This window comes from Vombatus ursinus, unplaced genomic scaffold (genome assembly GCF_900497805.2).
Source record: "Vombatus ursinus unplaced genomic scaffold, bare-nosed wombat genome assembly UNPS02014803.1, whole genome shotgun sequence".
NCBI lineage: Eukaryota > Metazoa > Chordata > Mammalia > Diprotodontia > Vombatidae > Vombatus > Vombatus ursinus.
The window spans coordinates 5,537,564-5,557,665 of NW_020954581.1; the positions used below are offsets into that span (position 1 = coordinate 5,537,564).

A 20,102-nucleotide genomic window follows, 5' to 3' on the forward strand; every position below is an offset into this window, starting at 1 on the left:
TGAGATGCCGAGCAAGGAATGCCGTGCATAAACATCGCAAGCTATGGAGGCTGGGCACGGAGATGTCATTTTTGCATCCACTCTCACTGACAAAAGAACTATGATGAGCCAGCAAGAAATATTCTCATACCAGATAATCTGCATCACGATTGGACCTGTCATGAAGTAATCTGCACACTCACTCCTTCTTCCCTGGCCACTCATTCTCCAGCTCTAATGCAAGGAGACATTGTCAAGACTAATGTGTTTCCTACTGTGGGTACTCCCAGCACTCCACTTCTGACTGGCTGGCTCTAAGCAGTCACAAAGCCTTCTGGCCAGCAAGCATTCAGACTGACTTCATCAGGCTCTCCAGTCTCATGACCTGTGCCCCACATGCCAGTAACTTCCAAAGAAAGGACTGAGGTTAATGCAATGGCATCATGGAAAAAGGACATGTTCTGGATTGAGGATAACAGTTTGTTATCTTGTTCTCAGTATAGTCATAATGATAAAACATTAAGAAGAGCACTGCCTTTAGAATAAAAATATTAATAACATGGAAAATGGGTAGACTTTTTCATGACTCAAGTTTGAGGAAAATTTTCAGGCTTTGAATCTGAGGTAGTTAACTGTAAGCAACATCTCATACTCAACTGAAATGTTAAACAAAAGGCTTTGTGCCGAAAGTAAATTTTCCTAGATGTAAAAACTGTTACCGAGTTTTAAAAGTTTGAAGGAGGCAGTATGAAAGATAGTCTAACAAAAATTGCTTTTCATTTGCAAAAGTAGATTGAATAATTTGGAATAGCCCACAAACCACTGCTAAAATAACCCATTTTTCCGACGCTGAGTTCACAATGTTCAAAAGCTTTCTGGTTTTGGTCCTTACATATTTTAATTGCAATTTTGCCCTATACAGACACACAATAAATGTTTTATGAAAACTGTAACATTAGAGAAAACTATCTTTCCATTCCATTTGGAGTACATAATACTCAATTGGTCTAAGCATCAGGGTTGACAATACATATTCAAATAATCCATCGGAAAAATTTTCTACATTTTCAAATGTGGGGTACAACTGTTTATGAGATGAAGACCCTTCTTCATGTAACAGAGGGAGTAATAATACAAAGGGATCATAAACCAGTTTAAGCTGGGGGGGGGGGAAGTTTGCAGAGAGTACAAAATAAACCAAGATTAATTTTTCTCCCCCTTTTAACCAGGACAGCCTTCTAAGTTGAATTATGGAGATACTAATGGGACAACACTTACTTTCCCACTAACACTGACTGCCTTTGGATAAACATAATACTATCACAGACATAATGGTGTGACGGATCCCAAGATATGAGGATTGCCTTTTTATGTAAAGACTACTAGATGGATCAAATTGCAAATGGGATGCCAACTGGAATTCAATCAATAATGAAATATAGCCAGTATGTCAACAATTTTGTGCTTAAGAAGCTCTTCCTAGATAGAACTTGGGAGAAATTGATTAAAATCATGTATTTTTTGAGTGCTGTCTACACTGACCTCCCACAACTTTTATAAATGTGGATACAGTGTTCTTGCTTGTTATGATTAAAACATGCAGTTTTTTTTTTTTGCTACCATTCTACACGTGTCCTTAGTGACTAGAGGTTACAGTGACATTTTGAAGAAAAGTGGACTGTGTAACTTAAAGCATTTAAATATGAATTGTTATTTTTATTCTTACAGGCAGTACTAAATTCCATCTAAGAGGTAGCAAAATCAACTAGTAACTTTTCGTGACATGCTCTAAATTGACTTAATGGGGAAAAACGTCTTGCCAACTGAATAATCAAAACTGCTTGCAAAACTTTTTCTTTCTTGTAGTTCTCTTATTTATTACTGACCCAGTTTGACCCTGGTTAGCTTTAGAAAGCTGATAGAAAACAGTATGACATTGTGATAGCTCCAGGCTATGAAAGTTAAAAAAAAAAAAAACACATTTTAAAAGGAGAAAAAAAAATGTTTGACCATGTAATTATATGACCTTTGTTAACTATTTTAAAAAAAAAACACAGCAGGAAATCTACAAACGAAACTGACATAGAAAAAAAATACTCATTGTTTTGGGAAAAGGAAATTCCATTAAATCTAAACATGAACACTAAATACAAAATAATTCTTCAGTTTTTTTTGGTCTAATTCTTTTGAGGCATTGATGTAATTAACAACAACACAATTTCCCTCTGTATAATCCCATCTTAATATTTAATATACTCATTTAAAATATTTCAGCATATATGAATGCCTACCAAGATATATCTACATGTAGATATATATATATAGAGAGAGAGATATATATGCATATGTACCTATTTCACATTATCTCATTTGGGGAATAGGTATGTGTGTGGGGGGCAGACCCTTTATTTCAGTGGTATAAAGAATTCTATGATGAAACTACCTCTAGTAGTGTAGATGAGAACAATACACTGTACAGTCTTAAAAAGTTGGCGTGGGACTCTGAGAGGTTGGGATTGGTCCAATGTCAAATAGAGTATGTGTCAAAGGCAGTACTTAAACTCAAGTCTTCCTGACTCCCAACCAATTTGCTACCTAATATGCCACATTGCTTATCACTTCATTTACTCTTTTTTAAATGACTAAGGCAGATCCTATACAGATATAATTGGTTTCTAAGTTAGTGGAAGGACTAAAGAGAATCACTTAGTTTGAGAGGAATTCAGTCTAAATGCTCACAGTGTTAGTCAGGAAAAACCTTTATTGCTGAGATTCAATTATATAATTGTTGAACTTGTGAATGACATCATTTCCATCATAGCAAAACCGCACCCACAGAGTGCTGAGACTTTAAAACTTTGTTTTAAGAATTCCTCCTCTCCATTGCTGATAATCTTATATTTTAAGAATGACAATTACAGGCAGCCAAATATAGAGTTTGTAACTTTAGTATTGGTGCTGAGTCCAGTTTAAAAAAACAAAAAACAAAAAAACAAAGTTACGTAAATGCAAGTGCATCTAGTAATTTTTCCAGAGTTGATCTGAGTCATTTTAGTGATGACTAGAACAGAAATACACTTTAATTTCTAGATACCATATAAGCAGCTGAAATCATGTCACTTTACTGATATAGGAAAATTCATGAATGAGAGTAATACTCAATCAATGACTTTTAAAAAAAATGGGCCAGTGTGTTAATTAATGCCAATTACATATGATACATAATAATGCACATTTAACTACTTGAAAAAATTCACATTTATTTACTGTCAAACAGGTGTTAAACTTTACATTGGATATTAGTGACGGGCTCATTATTAACAGGTTTACACAAAAGGATGAAAAGAAAAGCAGAATTTTGCTGAAACAATTTACATTTCATTAGAACTTTATCATAAAATAAATTAATTACTAAATATAGGCAGAAGGAATATGGAAGAGTAATATTTATGTTTTATTTTATTTTTTTAAAAAAAGGACAGGCACCTTTTGTTCACTAGAAAGTTTGTGAGAAGTGTCCAGTGCCCTCTCTGCCCCCTGTGCAAGAATGAACAGAGGAATGACATACAATCTTTTTTTTTCCTAGATTTCACCAAATTTGTGCAAGGCATGGCATAACTGGCTTCAAAGAGATTTCTCCCCATAAAATATGTTCTTTTGGCAATAAGAAATTTAAATGTAAGAATAAAGACTAACTTGTCAAAGCAGAACACTGTTTACAGTGGAAAATAAGTGAAAATGAGTAGAATTTGTCTTTTTTTTTTAAACATACTACTATGACAAAGTGTAAGAAAAACATTTTATAACATATGTGCAACCAAGAGCTTTTCACAATATTTTCTCCAAACTCTTTAAAATTATTTTTAATGACAATTATATTTCAGTTGGACACAAATGTATTTCATTTTACCCTAGCAATAGAACAAAATATAATTTCTTTAGCCATTTTTTTCTTCTCATGAGAACAGTTCATTGTACAGTTGAGGAAATATATGAAATAAGGCCTGTGGCTTGATTGCTAGTGGTTAGACATGTTTTCAATCTTTGCCTTAATGGGAAAGATTTGCAGTGGACTGCACGCGAATGCAGAATCTCTCTCCTGCTTTTCCAAGTCTCGTCAGAAACGGTAAGGTACAGTAAATTTGTCCCACAGGATTTTAAAGCCTACGCCTTGTATATAATACAATGCAGGCCTACAAAAATGGTGCAGCCATATTTACAAAGTGAGTTCAGAGACTGCTGCAGTAAAATGGCTGGGGGAGATCTGATTCGCTTCTTTCGCAATTTCTATGAACTCAGCAGCAGAAGAAATCTTTAAAATACCTCGTTGGTATCTCTTTTCTTTGTAACAAATAATTCATTTTAGTATACTCTGTGTATATACAAAGTTTTTTTTTAAATTTTTTTTCTGTATGTTATATAAAAATTCACAGAACTGCAAGGTCCAGTAATCTCTCTCTTACTGGAGAACCACAGGTCAACAGAGGTTGTCTCTTCAAGCAGATTGGAGGGAGGTGGATAGGGCCAAGTGAGTCTTTTTTTTCCTTTGTTTTGTTTTGTTTGTTTCTTTTAAATACTTGCGTGTGGCCCTTAGAATTTCTTTCCTATACTACTAAAGACTTGTCACTAATTGCATTTGTCCTTCCCTAACATCTCCTTCTGGGATACACCCTTCTTTGTTAATGGGAATAATATAACCATCACTGTTTCCCCTGCTGATCTGGTAGTACATTTGAAGCTGATGGCCAGCTCCCAGATTTGGCATGCTTTTATAGTAAATGTCCTCATTCTCGCTCCTCCTGGAGGGAGAGAGGTCTTCTTCCGCATCAGGGCTGCTCTCTGGGTACGGAGAGTCTCTAAGGTTGGGCATGCTTGTGTAAAGAGAGTCTCTGTTGGGGGACTGCAGGTGGTCCTCCGTGTCCGCTGTCAGCTGCGAGACGTAGCTGTCAGTTCCCTCGGTCGTCACTTTCTTCTGTGGTTGGTACAGAAGGGAGTGAGTCCGCTGAGGAATGAGAGGGGCCTCGAGTTCCCGGTGGTGCAGCTCTAGTCCCGGGTTGTCACTATGCATTAAAGATGAGGCATCTGCCACTATCGCATCATCTTCACTGCTACTGCCCCCGATCACGGGCTTGGCGGGGAGCGTACGCTCCAGGTTATGATTCTTGCCGCTGCCTCGCAAGTTGTTGTGCACTAATTCCGAAATGATCATTTTCTCAAAAGCGGTATCATTCAGGCTGAGTCCACAATCTACAACTTGTACACTCTCACTGTAGTCCCCGTTACGCAGTGAGTAGCTATTATAGAAGTTACCATTTAGCGGTAGAGTATCCATAGCACTTGTATCCCTGGCATTGTTCAGTGAATGTCCTGGAAGAGAAAAAGGAGATTCTGGGTTAACTGACAATGTTCCCCCTTCCTAGGTGATGTCTTTTTTTTTTTTTTTTTTTTTTTGTACAAGACTTTTTAATGTAGTTCAGGACAAAGTTATATTTGTAAGCCAATGCTTGAGATGTGGCAAGTTTTCCAGCATTTCCCATTGGAAACCTACGTTGTACCCCTTATGTGATAGGAAAAAGGTGTTAAGGAATAATACTGATTTCCCAGGGAAGGTGGGGGTGGGAATGGAATGGAATCTTAGTTAATCAATTTCAGGGGAAACAACAGTTATTAAATTTCTGTGTCAATTCTTTGATCCTTTCCCAAGGAACTCTTCACTCCATGCCCTTGCATATGTAATGCAAAGCAATTCTTTTGTGACATTTACATTTTTAAGTACAACACCATGGTTTCTAAAAATAAAATTGACAGGATTTGTCCTAAACAACACTAAATCAAAAAGGAATAAGTCACATACAAAAAAACCAAAGGCAAATGTACAACATAAACCCACATAACTTGCAAGCAACTACTTTAACGATGTTTCTAACATTTCCTTTTTTTTTTTTTTCTGGAGATGAGAAAAAGGAAAGAATGAAAAAAATGGACAAATACAAAGAATTCATGTTAAACAAGAACAGCCATCTCTCACACTAATGGGACCAGGGCCCACAAGCACCATCCAACAACACGATAGACAGCAGGTGGAATGACTCACTTTGGACAACTCACATCATGTCTGTCTGCTCAGGCTATCTGGCCTAAGAGTAGCTGATATATAAAAGAAAGTAAAATGATTTATTGTAACATGATGAAGAATTTCTAAGCTTCTCAGCAACTTAGTCAGAGCAAGGGTTCAGCAAATTAAATTACCAGCAATAGCAGCCTTTTTTTTTTTTTTAATTTCCACTTAATGTATTTTTTTTTTTTTTTGCACTAATATTCTCTCTACCAGTAATGGCCTCAGGCTTCTAAAGGTCAAAGTTTGCCTGCAACCCTGCAGTCCGCATCAGTCACAGTGACAGCACTGAATGAGCCAGCACAAGGTAATTAAGAGTAAGGCCCACAGATACCATGGGCATGGAGGTCAGATGCAGAAATGTTAGGAATTTCTGTAAGTATGGGTCACCGAAATTAAACCAAAGAATAAATATCAGCTGTGGAATGGGAAAAGGGTGTCAGCCTTGGCTAACTTTAGCTTCTGAAAGAATGACAGATTGGGTAAGTTTGCTGAAGATATGAAAAAAGGTTTAAGAGGGAAAAAGAAAAATTATGGTAACATGCTCTTATTGGATAAGAGTTTTATTTTCTCTACAGACACATAAACATGTAAACTAAGACATCACAGTGCTTCCCAGGCAAAGAAACGAAAAAAAAAAAAAAATTTTTTTTTTTTTGGGGAGGGGGGGACAAACTGAAAGGTCTGCACCATGGAACCTAGGTTGTTATTATGTCAATTCCTAGAAAACCACTTGGCTACATATATGTCTGGAAAAAAAAAATGAAGTGATGTTATTGGAATGAAACTGACCACTGTGAGAGGCTGCTGCATTATATGCAAGGCTTGGAGGAGTATAAGAAATATCTTTAATTGATAAAAAAAAAAATTAGGTAATTTTCTTTTTTTTGCCCTCTTTCTACCCTTAAAGCTGCAGATTATCCTAGAAAACTGAACATTTTTTTAATCAAAAGGGTCTTTCCATTGTTGTTAAGAGAAGACCAGGGTGACAAAAGGAATTAAATTCCTAATGGTCTTAAAATTATTGGAATACTATTGGCCTAATGTTAACATTAGGAAAATTTACAAATAATTCTACATACTTGCATGATCCACATGTAATAAATCAATCGAGATGAGACCTCACTTTTAGTTCTGATTAGATTTCCATAGTTCTGAAATTTCACATATCCTTTAAATTAATTTTTCCTAAAAAGATTTACCAATACCAAGGCATGTGGCATGTGATGAGTGACACATGGACCACACATGCTAGTATTCATTTCCTCTAGGGAGGCCTTTTCATATTTTTTTCTTTTCATCTCTGCTAAATAGATACACTATTAAGCTGGATCATATAGGAAGTGTTTTCTATGATATACTGCAGATTTAAGCACATTTTGACTGGTTTTGAAGAGGCAACATTTTCTGCCCAAGTTCAGGTAATTCACTTGAAGTCTTTTCCATAGCCTGTAGCAAGATTACTGTGGGAATGCAGAAATGATAAGTAAATTATTAAGCATTTTTTTGCTTGGCGGTACTTCAGTTTTAAGCAGCAAATTATTTCAGCATTGAATATCCTCAATTATCATCAGCATTTGCTACAGACCTTTTATTATTAAGAAAAAGGCAGTACAGTACAGTAGTACTGTTTGAATTTGGGATCATTTTTAGTTGCAAATTGTGAACCACTTGCCCGCTGAGTCTACTTCATGACTGCTAGTAATGTTTTAATTGTGCCCATTAAAAATCATGCTGAAAAAATTTACATTTGATAGGCAAAGTTAAGTTTTACTCCCATACTTGTCTCTCTGTAGGTTGCTAGAGGAGAGCGTAAGGAAAAGTAAGAAAACAAGAGAATGAAAATAGAAACTGCAGTTAAGTTAAAAAGCGACTTGAAAGAAAAAAACGGAAACAAAGTTTTGTGTTTTCTACATCCGCAAATATCAGGCTTGAATCAAGATTACATTATACTAGTGGCAATTATATTGTAACTTTCAACAAAATCCTGACTAAACAGATACATTAAAGTTATGGCTTATTCTGCAAGTTAGAAAAAAGCAATTACTGAAAAATACAGTAACAACAGAAAGTGAGTTAGTGACAACCCCACCACCTCCACCCCAATTATATCTAAACTGTTCTAATATTAACTTTCAGCAAAAAACCAAAAAAGTTTTCCTAAGGAAAACAACAATAACTTCAACATGAACAAAACGGCAACAACAAAACTAACATAAAGCTGCACTATACTATAGTTTGTTTATCCTCAATGCCAGATGTGGTTTCCCACACCTTGGCATCTAAATTGCCTTTATCATCTACTCAGCCCTATAAGCAGATTTTTCTCAGCAAGCTTTAGAGTTAACTGAACCTTATATTACATAGACATGATACCTCTAAGTGATATATATCTTGAAGATGGGCTCTCGGACCATGTGATGTCAGTCCTGTAATAGTATATTAAGATTTATGCCACCTGCGTTAAAAACATGGATAAGGATTGGTAAATATTCCTATGTCTCAGGCATTACTATAATATAGTGCAGTTTTAGAAGCCTGGCACAGGCAATACCATAATGTTTCTGAAGACTGAAAAATTCAGAATGCATTCTAAGGATATGAAAACTTGAGTTTCTATCTCAGAAAGGGGGAAAAAAATAGCAAGAAAGGAAGTTTTTGTTTAGGAGCAAAAAAAAAAAACAACAAAAACAACAACTAGTTTTATTCAGTAAGTATAAGCACACCTGGTGAGTTAAATACAGGAGCAGAAGGGGCATTACATACAACTGTTTCAGCGAGCAATGTGTTATAGGGATTGTTAGTGCCGTGGGGTCGAAGAAGAGGGTTTGTTAGTAGGTAATTGCCAGTCATCCCTAAAGCAAAGAAACAGAAAAAAACAAAAAACAAAAAACAAACCATCAGTCCTCTTATTTTGGCCAGACAGCTTCATTAAAGCATTTTCTGTATTGATAAATAACAACCAACATTTATTTATATAGCGCTTTGAAGTTGGCAAAGTGCTTCATACACATTAGCTCATTTAACAACAACCCCAGGGGCAGGTTCTAGACCCTAGAGGCATTTGAGTCCTCAATTAACAGTCGAAGAAACAGAGTTGAGGCAGTTTTAAGTGACTTGCTTATAGTCAAAAATCAACTAAGTGTAAGAAGTGGGTCTTGAATCTAGGCCTGGCCTCACTAACTCCAAGTGTGGTGTATATACTGTGCCACATCTCTGGCTTAAGTTGTCAAATGACATTCTTCAGGGACTTCCTGATTGTATTTGAACTAGTAATTTGAAGGAGAAAGGGAGAGGGTCGCTTTGTTGGCAATCCACAGGTGCTTTCTAAATCCCCAAAGTAAACACCTGCGGAAAATGACATTTACTAATTTATACAAAGCCCCAAATAAACAAGAATGGCAACTGAATACAGAGGTAGCAACACTACATTTCAAGATGTTACTGCTTCATATTAATAACTTTAACCACTGAGGGCCCCGAATGGGGAATTTCAAACTTTACGAATTTACAGGTGTGGGGTTTATCCCTTATGAAAACATCTGTGTTAATTCAAACTCAGGCAAAAGGGAAGAGGAAAACTAATTTTTACCAACAAGTAGAGGGAAGGACATACTCTGCAAAAAGCCTCTCTTAGTATAAGCCCAAGCACACATGCAGAGAAACAAACCTCAATGCTTCTATTTGGAAGGATTAGACCATTCCCACACACACAATCAGGCTAGGAGGCTCATGCTGACATTTTTTTTCCAAAATAAATACTTGAATACCTCATTCCCTTTAAGATAGCTACTTTGACTGATTAAACTTTAGCAAGCATAATAAACATACATCCTACTCATTTTAATTCACCATTTACAAACCTTCTAGTACTTTCTGTCATATGATTTTAACATAGCTAACATTAACATTAGCTTAAAACCACAACTGACCACCAGTTGGCCTTAGTCCTCAAGGTATGACTACTCCTCTGCCCTCTCTCCGCCCCCTCCTCCAAAGATTAATGGAGAGACTTGACAGAATAGTGACAAAAAGTATATTCATGCCCCTTCTTGAATACATTAGTTTGGGCACCTCATTAAGATAAAATACAACTTAAGTTGTTTTCAGATGCGCTGTACTGCAGCCAAATTGGTATTACCTGGATATTTTACATGTCCAAAGAGAGTGAAAATGTCATCTGAATTTTCATGCTAAATTTAAATTTATTAGGCTTTCTTTCAGGCAAAAGCAAAAAAGATATTATATTTTAAATATTTATGTTTTTATCCTACTGGAGTTATTTTATTCTAGATAGGAGAAATGTTTAGAGTTCAGTAGAGAATTCCTTTATTGACAGATTATGCTAATCTTATTTGATAGTGGCTTAATTTAAGTAACAATTAGATTGATTTATGTCATAATTTCCTAAAGTTGCAATCCAGACGAATGCAGAAATAACAACTCAAACAGAAAAAAAAATTTTTTTCATGTACTGTCTCATGTATTTTAATTTTATTCCATATCAGGCAGGATTTACTGCAGCTTTGCTGTTAACATTTAAGTTTCGTTTTTTGAAAGAAATGTTCAAATAATAAGAACTTCACTAATTAGAATTGTCATTGTAAAAGTTGACATTGTTTAGTGGGAATAGTAATTATGTTAATTATATCAATATTTTAGGAGGAAAACTTTTATAAATGTCTCTTGGTTAGAGAGAATGTCAATTTGATTTCACTGGAAAAACATCATTTGAACGTATGTTTTCAATGATTTATTTGTTTCAGCATTGGTCTCATTAATATGTTTTTAATAGTCAGGAATTATGCTCTTGCATCCTATTTAAATTATTGGTGGAATTATTGGTGGAAGTTATTTAAGTGTGCTTTCTATCAAATGGAATAAATGAACCTCAAGTAGTGAGATAAGGTGACTGAACAGGATTTTTACATCTTCTTATGAAACATGAAAATTGATGTCTTAAGAAAAAAAAATATCATTTACAAGTTTCCTCCAAGACAAGATTCTTTGAAACTGACAAATACTACAAAACTGCACTAACTTCAAATCCAAACCATTACTAGTAACTGACCTTGATTAAGTGTTGAAGTGCTATTGATGTCACCTGAGATAAAGGAAGATTCTGACTGTTTTCTCACAGTGTCATTCCACATCCTTCTTATACGACTCTGTTGACAGAAAGCAAGAAGACAGAGATATTATATTTTAGGTTCCATGCAGATTGTTTGCTAGAGCACAGCCCCACTAGGAACACACACTGGTTTTTCCCTCATCCTGATCCTTCGGGGTTATCTGTTGCCACTGTTAAACATCTATGTTGCTTCTGAGTTCAAATTTAAGAAGGTATATGTTTTTATGTTGTGAAGAACTCAAGCTACTGATTTCCAAATGGATAAAAGACACTGCAGGTTCTTTTGTCATAACTTACTGTCATAATAGGAAATTGGTGTTTGTATAAGGAAAATTAAAAAAAAAAAACCTTAAAGAAATATTTAAAATGTACACACAACCAAAATGTAAGGAAAAAAAAAACACCAAGTATTTGCCACCTAGATCATTATAATGAGAAGACAATTAGTGCATCTGAACAGAACATGTCTCAGTAGGCTTTCTATAAATAAGGTTAATTAAAAGATGCTGTCAAACTCTTTGTTACCTGTGTGCCAGAGGAATATCGGGCGCTAGTTCTTGTGGTTGATGCCTTCACTGAACTATGAGGACTCTCAGTTGGTAGCCCCCCACAGCAATATGAATGTCGAAAGCACTTGCCATATTCCTTGCGTACCTGCAGTTGAATAAATGGCAAAATTGATCTAAGTGTCAGTCTGTGAATAAACATTTACTAAATATTTACTCTGTGCCAGACACTGGGATAAATGCTAGGGATACAAGTAAATGAAAAACAAAGCAAAACAAAAAAACAGTCCCTGCCCTCAAGGAGATTACATTCTAAATGGGGAGATAACATGCAAAAAACTAGATATGTACAAGTTAGAGTTGATTTTTTTTAAGAGTCCCTTTCCTCAAGGAGCTCACATCATAATGGAGGACACAATATATACATATATTTAATACATACTTAAATACAAAAGAATTTGATTTTCTACAAGATGACAGAGCATAGAAAAGCACTTTAGGAAAACGCACAACTGTTAAGAAAATTAACTATATCCAACATGCTAATATAGCCTTCATACCAGCTAACCTAATACAAACAGTCAACAGCTCCATTTACTAATCTAGTTATTATTGTCTTAAAAAAAATTTCTTTGCAAAAGTGGACCTTACTATCAAGTTTACCTAATTACTTGCTATTTATTACATGCTAAGAAAACTCCTCTCTAGGATGAAGGAAATTCAAACTTAGGGTCTCCCTTTTTCAGATCCATTCAAACAGCCAGTAATTCAGTCATTTAAACCTTCACAATCTTCAGATTGTTCTACTTCGGGTCAACAAATAAATCTCTTTGCTCTATATTTTATGCATTTGCAGAGTTTTTCAGGTAACCTCCTCTTTTAAATGATAAAACTACTCTGAAAAGAATGCAGATGGCATGTGTGTTGGTACATTTGCCATTAATTTGACTGGAGTGCTTTTCTCACCTTTTGACATTACCAACTTTAACATTTAGTGCAGAAATGTGAAGATGCCCATTCTCCTCATTAGCACACAATAACAACAACAATAAACTTATTAATGCAAGATATATTCATGCTAAAGGGAGTTACCATATAATCTCTCTACTCCCCTAAAGCCTGGATGAATGAACTGATCAGAAAGTCAATAGCCTGCACAGTGAAGTTTATGCTAAAATTTATTACAAAAAGTCTATATTCACTGGTGATTTAAGTGGTCACACCTGGAATTGTGGGCTAGGAATTTAACGAGAGATCACTGTCAAAACAGCACTTGAATGCATGTGGTATGGTGAATCAGAACCAGTTTTGGGGAGTCATATATTTCAGTGTTAAACAAGAGTATGACTTCTAAGCACAGGACACAGAAAGTTCTTAATAGTTGTTTTTTGAATGACTTCACAAAGAAGGAGAATGAACTAAGTTAACAAGATGTAAAAACAAAAACAAAAAAACATTCCTTTTATTCATAAGGTTATGTTCATTCATCATGTCTAAGACTCTTAACACTGAATTAAAACCTCATGGAGAAATGTTATTAAAGTAGTGACCTCTTATCTTTCTACCCTTAGTTACATTTAATTGTACTTATCAATACCAATGAGGTCTGATTTTAAGTCATCAAACCAGTAAGAACTATGGGTGTCATAGTCACTTTATAGCAGATTCCTAAGAAACCATACATGTAGGAGTGCTGAAATTTAAAAAAAAAATAAGACTTCTGGGTAAGTTTTCTAATAGATTGTAGAAATAATGTTCCAAAAACTTGTTATGCATTGATAAGTTTTGTTTATATACCTCTCACACTTTTCTTTGAAAATGATATAAAGTATTTTACTCATTGTATCAATAACACTTTGGCACCATACTTATACCAAAGAACAGCGAAAGAAGGGTTCCATGACACAGAAATGGAGTTTCCTGTCCGGTCTTGCACTATGCATATGAACAGAAGAGATCTGGCACAAAAGGAGAGTGTGGCTATGAGAAGATTAGGCCACATATTTCAATCTCTGATTATCAGAGAAAGCTCCTAAAAACCAAAGTTACTCATGCCAAGGCTAAACTTGTAGAAAACGCAAAGGCTTAAAGTTTTGTATTATTTTATCACCTAGGACACCTCAAGAAGAATTTCAGAGCATTAATAGGTATTAACTGCTCAAAACAGCTTTCTAACCAAGACGATAGCAATCACAATGGTATTTTGCCCAAATAATAACCTCCAAGGTTGGTTTTGCCTAATGCCTATATTGTTGTGAATGTACTTTATCTGTCAGCATTGCACATTCCACTGTCATTAGCTCTAAATTATAGCTTGTTCAAAACTGATGGAAGTAACAACACTATCATCTTGTCAGGACTGAAAACATAATAGTTTTCACTTTCACAATTCTATTTCTCTGTTCAATTTAGTGACCAACTAGTAATAACAGAATAAAAAGACTGCATTAGTTATGCAGACAGAGACAGGGTCATAGCCAGAGAAAGACAGGGAAACTTTTAAACCTTAAATAACAGTGTGGCTATTCTTGCAGGCTTACATCTCCTCACCACAGATTAAGGTTTTTCATCCCTGACTGTATTTTTGAATCGTTTTTGCTGATTCCACTTAACATGAAATCAGCACAAAGTAAGATGTGAAGAAGTGGGATACCATTGGTTTTCTGGGCCTATACAAGTGGTCAAGAGACACCACTAAATAATGACTTAATTTGCACATCCAGTGCTTTTAAATTGGTGGTGTCTTTCCTGCAGTTCCCTTCTCTCTTGGCAAATACCCTCTCTCTTCTGGGTCTCTGAATTACCTTACTCTACAACAATACAGCCTTTTCTTTCTGTTTCCCATCAAACAAGGGTTTTCGACCTCTGTTATGTCATGGACCTAGTAAAGTCTTCAGAATCTTTCTTAGAATGTTTTTAAACACATAAAATCCATGAGCTTTCAATGAATACCACTTACGTTGAAACAGTTGACAAAATATTGAAACTAAACAAGTTGATGTACTTCAGGTTAACAGGTTCATAATGTTATTTTACATGTAAGACACCTAAATTTCCCAAATATTTATGTACTTTTAACAATAATAAAATGTGAGAAAAACATTTTAGTTCACAAATGTTATTGTACTTTAACTTAAATTTTATCTCATATATCTACTCCTTCCCTACCATGATGGAATGGCCGTAATGAGAGCCTTCCTGCATTTTCCCATCACTTACTTTCTTCTGAAGGGCACAATGAAAGATGAAAATGAACACTCCCTGGAAGGCATTAAATACGGTGAAGAGATAAGCCATCACAACGGTCTCCTCATTGATGAAAAGCAGCCCAAAGGACCAGGTGAGGCCAAGAAGACACAGAAGGGCAAAAGCACCAAGGACCCAGGACCTGAAAGAAGAGAACGGATTTTTTTTTTCCCAAATAGGCCCGGCAGCAAACACGCAGTGCACATCTGAATATTTACATTTATTTCAGTAGCTGCAGTTGACTTTCTCTATGTTCACATTCAAATTCAACAAGTCTTTGGTTTTAACCTTTCAGTGATTAAGAACTTCAGCCTCCCGTGAGAGCCGCATCAGCAGTTTTGGCTTTTTCATAATTTCCAGAATGAACAAGATGTCAAAAGTATTTTAACCACAAAGGTGTGAAACAACCCCCAAATGACCTAATTGGTTTTTTTTTAAATACAACTTTAGTAAAAGGAAATGGAGAATTCTTTGATTTCACTTAGCCCTGTAATGTTTTCTCTGTGGTGCTTTCAGAGGACACTGAATAATATAACACGGACAGAGAGAGGTTATATGGCAGATAAAGGCCTAGCATCTAAACTGGGGGCTCTGATCAGCTAAGCTCAGGTGAACCTAGAGTTTAGATCTATAGCATGAGGAAGCCTGGCTGAAATGTGACCAAAAAAAAAAAAAAAATGAGAACGACCACAAAATAAAGTATTTTAGAGAGATTTCATCATGAATAGTTTGAGGAGAACGGAATTATAGAGAACAGGACGGAATGAGGGGAATTTTAAGTCAGTGCATTCCATTGCTAACTAATGATCTTACTTGATAAATGGCTTATTATCTTCATAGCTAGAAAGCATTATAAGCAGAAAAGAGAAACAAAATTATTAGACAGAATTGAAATAGAAATTAATAAGAAAGCATTTATATACTTATATAAATCAGTCAAATTAAGAAATTCAAAATGCAGAGGCAAGCAGTTTAAAAAAATAAAGGCATATAATAGTTTAAAAATACTATAGCAAATTAGATTATTTCCAAACTAATTATTAAATTAAGGGCAATTCATGATATTGACCGAGTTTGCAAAAATATAATTCATGCCATAAATTTGTTAATGTAGGGTTCTACCTTACCCAGGTAAGTCCGTATTATAGTAGCCATCACAAACACGGTAATTACTGGTGTGGATGAGGAGACAGAAAGAGGAAAAGGAAGAAAAGAGAGAGATGCTAAAGATTAGCTCTCTCTCTTACCATGCAACATGCAATGAGGCTGATACTAACCTATCTGAGACATCTAAGTTGTAAATGTTACCCTTACTATAGATCTGCCATTTAAAAAAAAACAAACATTTAAAAAAAAATGAATCTTTTCCATAACCCTGATATTCAACTTGAGTTATACCTTCACAGGCTTTAAAACAAAAAAAGCCTCCCATTTGAAATAATATTCTTCAAATGTTTCTATAAGATGATTTAATGAAGCAACAGCTATCAATTTCTTGTTAATTACATAATACTGTTCCCCCCCTTCTCTTTGAGAGGGATATTGCTGTTTTTTTTAATTCAGCATTGAGATAAAGTAAACATTTGTTTAATTAGCATGAAAACAACAGATAATCTTCAAGTTAACAATAGTAATAGAGTCAATTCTCTTAGGAGAACAGGATTAGGAAGGGAAACTGCTTAGAATCCTTAAATCAAAAAGTCATTTAACAAAACAAACTCTACATAATCATATCAGCCATGCAAACAGGAACATCATTTTGAACTGCATTTTAAATGCAAATGAAATTACCACAGTGTTATGGAATTTCCATGGAGCCGCTGGAAAAAAATTTTTTTTTTCCTCTTGGCTCTAGCTCAAGGTAGGAAATTATTATCTAATTTTGACCAATGCCTGTGACACAGCAACAGTGTAACCCAAGCAGACACATAAGGTTTGAGTCTTATTCACATCTATTGTTTTTAGGAGACAAAGTTCCATGTCCCTAGTGCTGGATCACTTCCTCCAGTTATCATGAGTTTATCATTTATATTCCAACTTAAACATAGAACACTTACTTAATGTTTTCCAACCTGCTAGAGTCAGGTTTCAAAGTGTTGGAGTGCTTCACCATTTTGCACAGAGTGATCACCAAGAAGATAAGGTTCAGCTGTCAAAACAGATAAGAATGAAATTAAGTCTATTCCAAATTGAGGGGCTGAATAACGAAGATATGGCAGATATATTTAGGGGGTCGGATGAAGCGAAGCAAGCAGAGAGATCAAATATACCACATATACTTAGGATCTGATTAGTTCAATTTTACAGCACTTACTTGTACTGTGATGAATCTTTGTGCATTCGACAAATGGACTGCACATGTCCATTTGTCAATTAATTAACGAGCATTTATTAAGTCCCTATCATGATACAAAGTAAAAAAAAAAAAAAACCACCTACCCTTAATGAGTTTATTATCCTATTCCAAGTGGAACATTCTACTATGTGTATACATGCATATGTGTATATAATCAGATATGCATATATGCAAATATATACATATATATGTAAATACACATATATTGAAGAAGCAAGATGGTCATGTAGCCCAGCAGACATATATTTATATATGTAATATAATAATGTATAATGTAACATATAATTTCATATATCGTTTAAAGTCAAGAAATATTTATTAAGACACTGACTTTGTCGGAACACTGTTCTTAATACCAAAAAATAAAAGTTTATCAAACAAGAACGTTGAGAATAACTCAATTCCAAAAATCAAGCTAGTTTATTAAGCACCTACAGCAGTGCCAAGTATCATGTTAGCACGGTCCAAGAAAAAGTGAATTGGTCCTTGCCCCAAAGAAGTTTACACTCAATTATATTACTATATACCAAAGACACAAAAGGTAATTAATTAGCAGCAAGGAAACTAGCTGCTGGACAGGTCAGAGGCAAGGCTTCAAAGTAGGAAGTAGCATTTGAGTTGAGCTTTGAATGGAGCTACGGATTCTTAGAGGTGGATGGGGGTGAGGAAAGAGTCTGGACAGAAAGGTGAGGGGACATCTTTTTTCTTTTCTTTTAGACAGTCCTTTGTAAACCTTAAAAAGCTGTACATAGCACTTTAATGTTTACCAAGTGGTATTATGCTAAGAATGACTATGCAAAGTAGGTGATGCAAATATTATTCATCATTTTATAAAGAAAAAGAGAAGTTGGGTGACTTTTCAGGCCTTGCTAGGTGTTCCTACAAAAAATTTGATACAAGAGAGCAAAGAGATATTTTTAATTGATAAATGATTTCTCCTACCTAGGAAAGGAAGACTTCAATTCCCAAGTGGAAGTTAATAAGTCTAACATTGAAACCCTGAATAAAATTCACACACACACACACACGACCACAGGGCTGGGAAGGGTAAAAGGTTGAGAACTTGTGTCCTGTGAACTACTATTATGAAAATGAAAATGTACTCCATCAATGGAGATCAGCAACTCTTCTTTAACTCATAGTATCAGAGTTAGTTGTGGTACCTCCAAGGTTAAGTGATTTGCTCATAGTCACATAGCTAATATGTGTCAGAGGCTGGATCTGAACTCCTATCTTCCTGACTCCATGGGTCAACATCCATCCACTATAATGCATGTGTATAGAGAGAATTGTTCAATTATGCTCATTATACACACACACACACCACACACACACATGCATACACACACATATTGAACTGAATATGAACACACACATTCCTATTCAACTTGACATTTATAAATGGTTTTGAAATAAGATTAAGTACCTAAGTCAGATTATATATCAAGCTAAAGGCAACTATTCATAAATGTTAATAACATTTAGACACATAATCTTCACAATAACAGCATGAAAAAAGCCTATATTACTATAACATTTTGTGATTAAATAAACTGAGATAAAGTCAATACTCTAAATTCTACAGATCCAATGATTAATTCTGGAACAGCATAAAAGTTATAATCACAAGAGCTCTCCAGACACCCCCACCCTCATCCCCCTAGCTTTCTAACGACTGTGCCACCGTACTGCCCCTAGATAGAGAACTCCCTCTGAAGAGAGAAAATGAGGTTAATGGGAATAGTTTGCATATGTCTGCAGACAGCATTCCATACACTGTTAATTACCTGAAGACAAAAGAGGTTCTTAAATAAAGTTTTTTTTTGTTAAATTAATTCCTTAGATATTTATTCATGCCAAAAAAAATGAAAAAAAAAATCAGCAACCTTATTACTGGATTATTCTGAAAGCAGCTTTGTTAAAATATTTATTCCTCTGAACTCCTTTTCGAAAAGCTATCCCCAGTGAGTTACACCAATAGAGGTTAAAAACGAATGTGTGCAATTTCTGAGATTTTAACAACTGAGAGATTATAGTTCTAGCATCATATCCCCAAATGTAACGTGGGTCAGAGTTTTCCTTTTTTTTTTTAAATTTAAAATTTCCTTATAGTCACATAAGGCAAATAGGAATTTAAGACTTGTACCTTATAGCATTGTGTTAATATCTTAAATTATCCATCATGATCAAAAATGAGATAAAAGTAACTAAGAAGATGATTTAAGAAGTTCTTGAGGAAGGGGGGATAACCCTACCCATTAGGTAATAAGGATATTACTTTATCTGCTGACCCATATGTTCCATATTTCTGGTTTTACAGACTTTCATAGCTATAGTAAACATATGTCAAGATGTCCCAAGCTTTCCAAATTTGGTCTGAGTATTGAAGAAAGCACAATTTCAAAGAGTTCAGACAGGCTATCTCTGGGTACAGACATCTCAAGCTCTTCTCATGTCTTTCCCCAGGTTTTCTTGCAACTTGTAGGTTCACCATGGTGCCTATTAACTGGAATGTTACTATTCAAAGATTTCTAAGCCATAAATATATGAAAGAAACTCTGCATCAGTGGCATAATAATTTTTGGTTTTTATCTTACAGAAAACAGAAGGCTATGTTTCTGTCTTAAACATTTTTAGATATTAAGCAGTCTAGGAAATGTATAGACCTTGGAGAAGTGGACATCAATACAAAAACATGGAAAAATGACTTAGGGAAAATTATTATTAATGGTTAGCATTTATCCATTGCTTTAAGGCTTGCAAAGAGCT

The 20,102-nt window shown here is 35.0% G+C and overlaps 1 protein-coding gene across 8 annotated transcripts in view; it reads right to left on the minus strand.

The window, feature by feature from the left end:
- Window positions 1-2,720: 2,720 nt before the first annotated feature.
- ADGRL2 (adhesion G protein-coupled receptor L2) overlaps window positions 2,721-20,102 on the minus strand; it is an 834,153-nt gene continuing 816,771 nt past the window's right edge. For 4 of the 8 annotated variants that reach the window (XM_027873936.1, XM_027873937.1, XM_027873934.1 and 1 more), the window contains 6 exons: window positions 17,035-17,126; window positions 14,951-15,119; window positions 11,751-11,879; window positions 11,166-11,262; window positions 8,821-8,949; window positions 2,721-5,346 (listed from right to left, as the gene is read on the minus strand). In XM_027873936.1, coding sequence (XP_027729737.1) covers window positions 4,592-5,346; window positions 8,821-8,949; window positions 11,166-11,262; window positions 11,751-11,879; window positions 14,951-15,119; window positions 17,035-17,126 — 1,371 coding nt within the window. In that variant the 3' untranslated portion in view covers window positions 2,721-4,591. Of the gene's footprint in view, window positions 5,347-8,470; window positions 8,553-8,820; window positions 8,950-11,165; window positions 11,263-11,750; window positions 11,880-14,950; window positions 15,120-17,034; window positions 17,127-20,102 lie in introns of all 8 variants that reach the window. The other 4 variants (XM_027873941.1, XM_027873942.1, XM_027873939.1 and 1 more) reach the window with 2 other exon arrangements.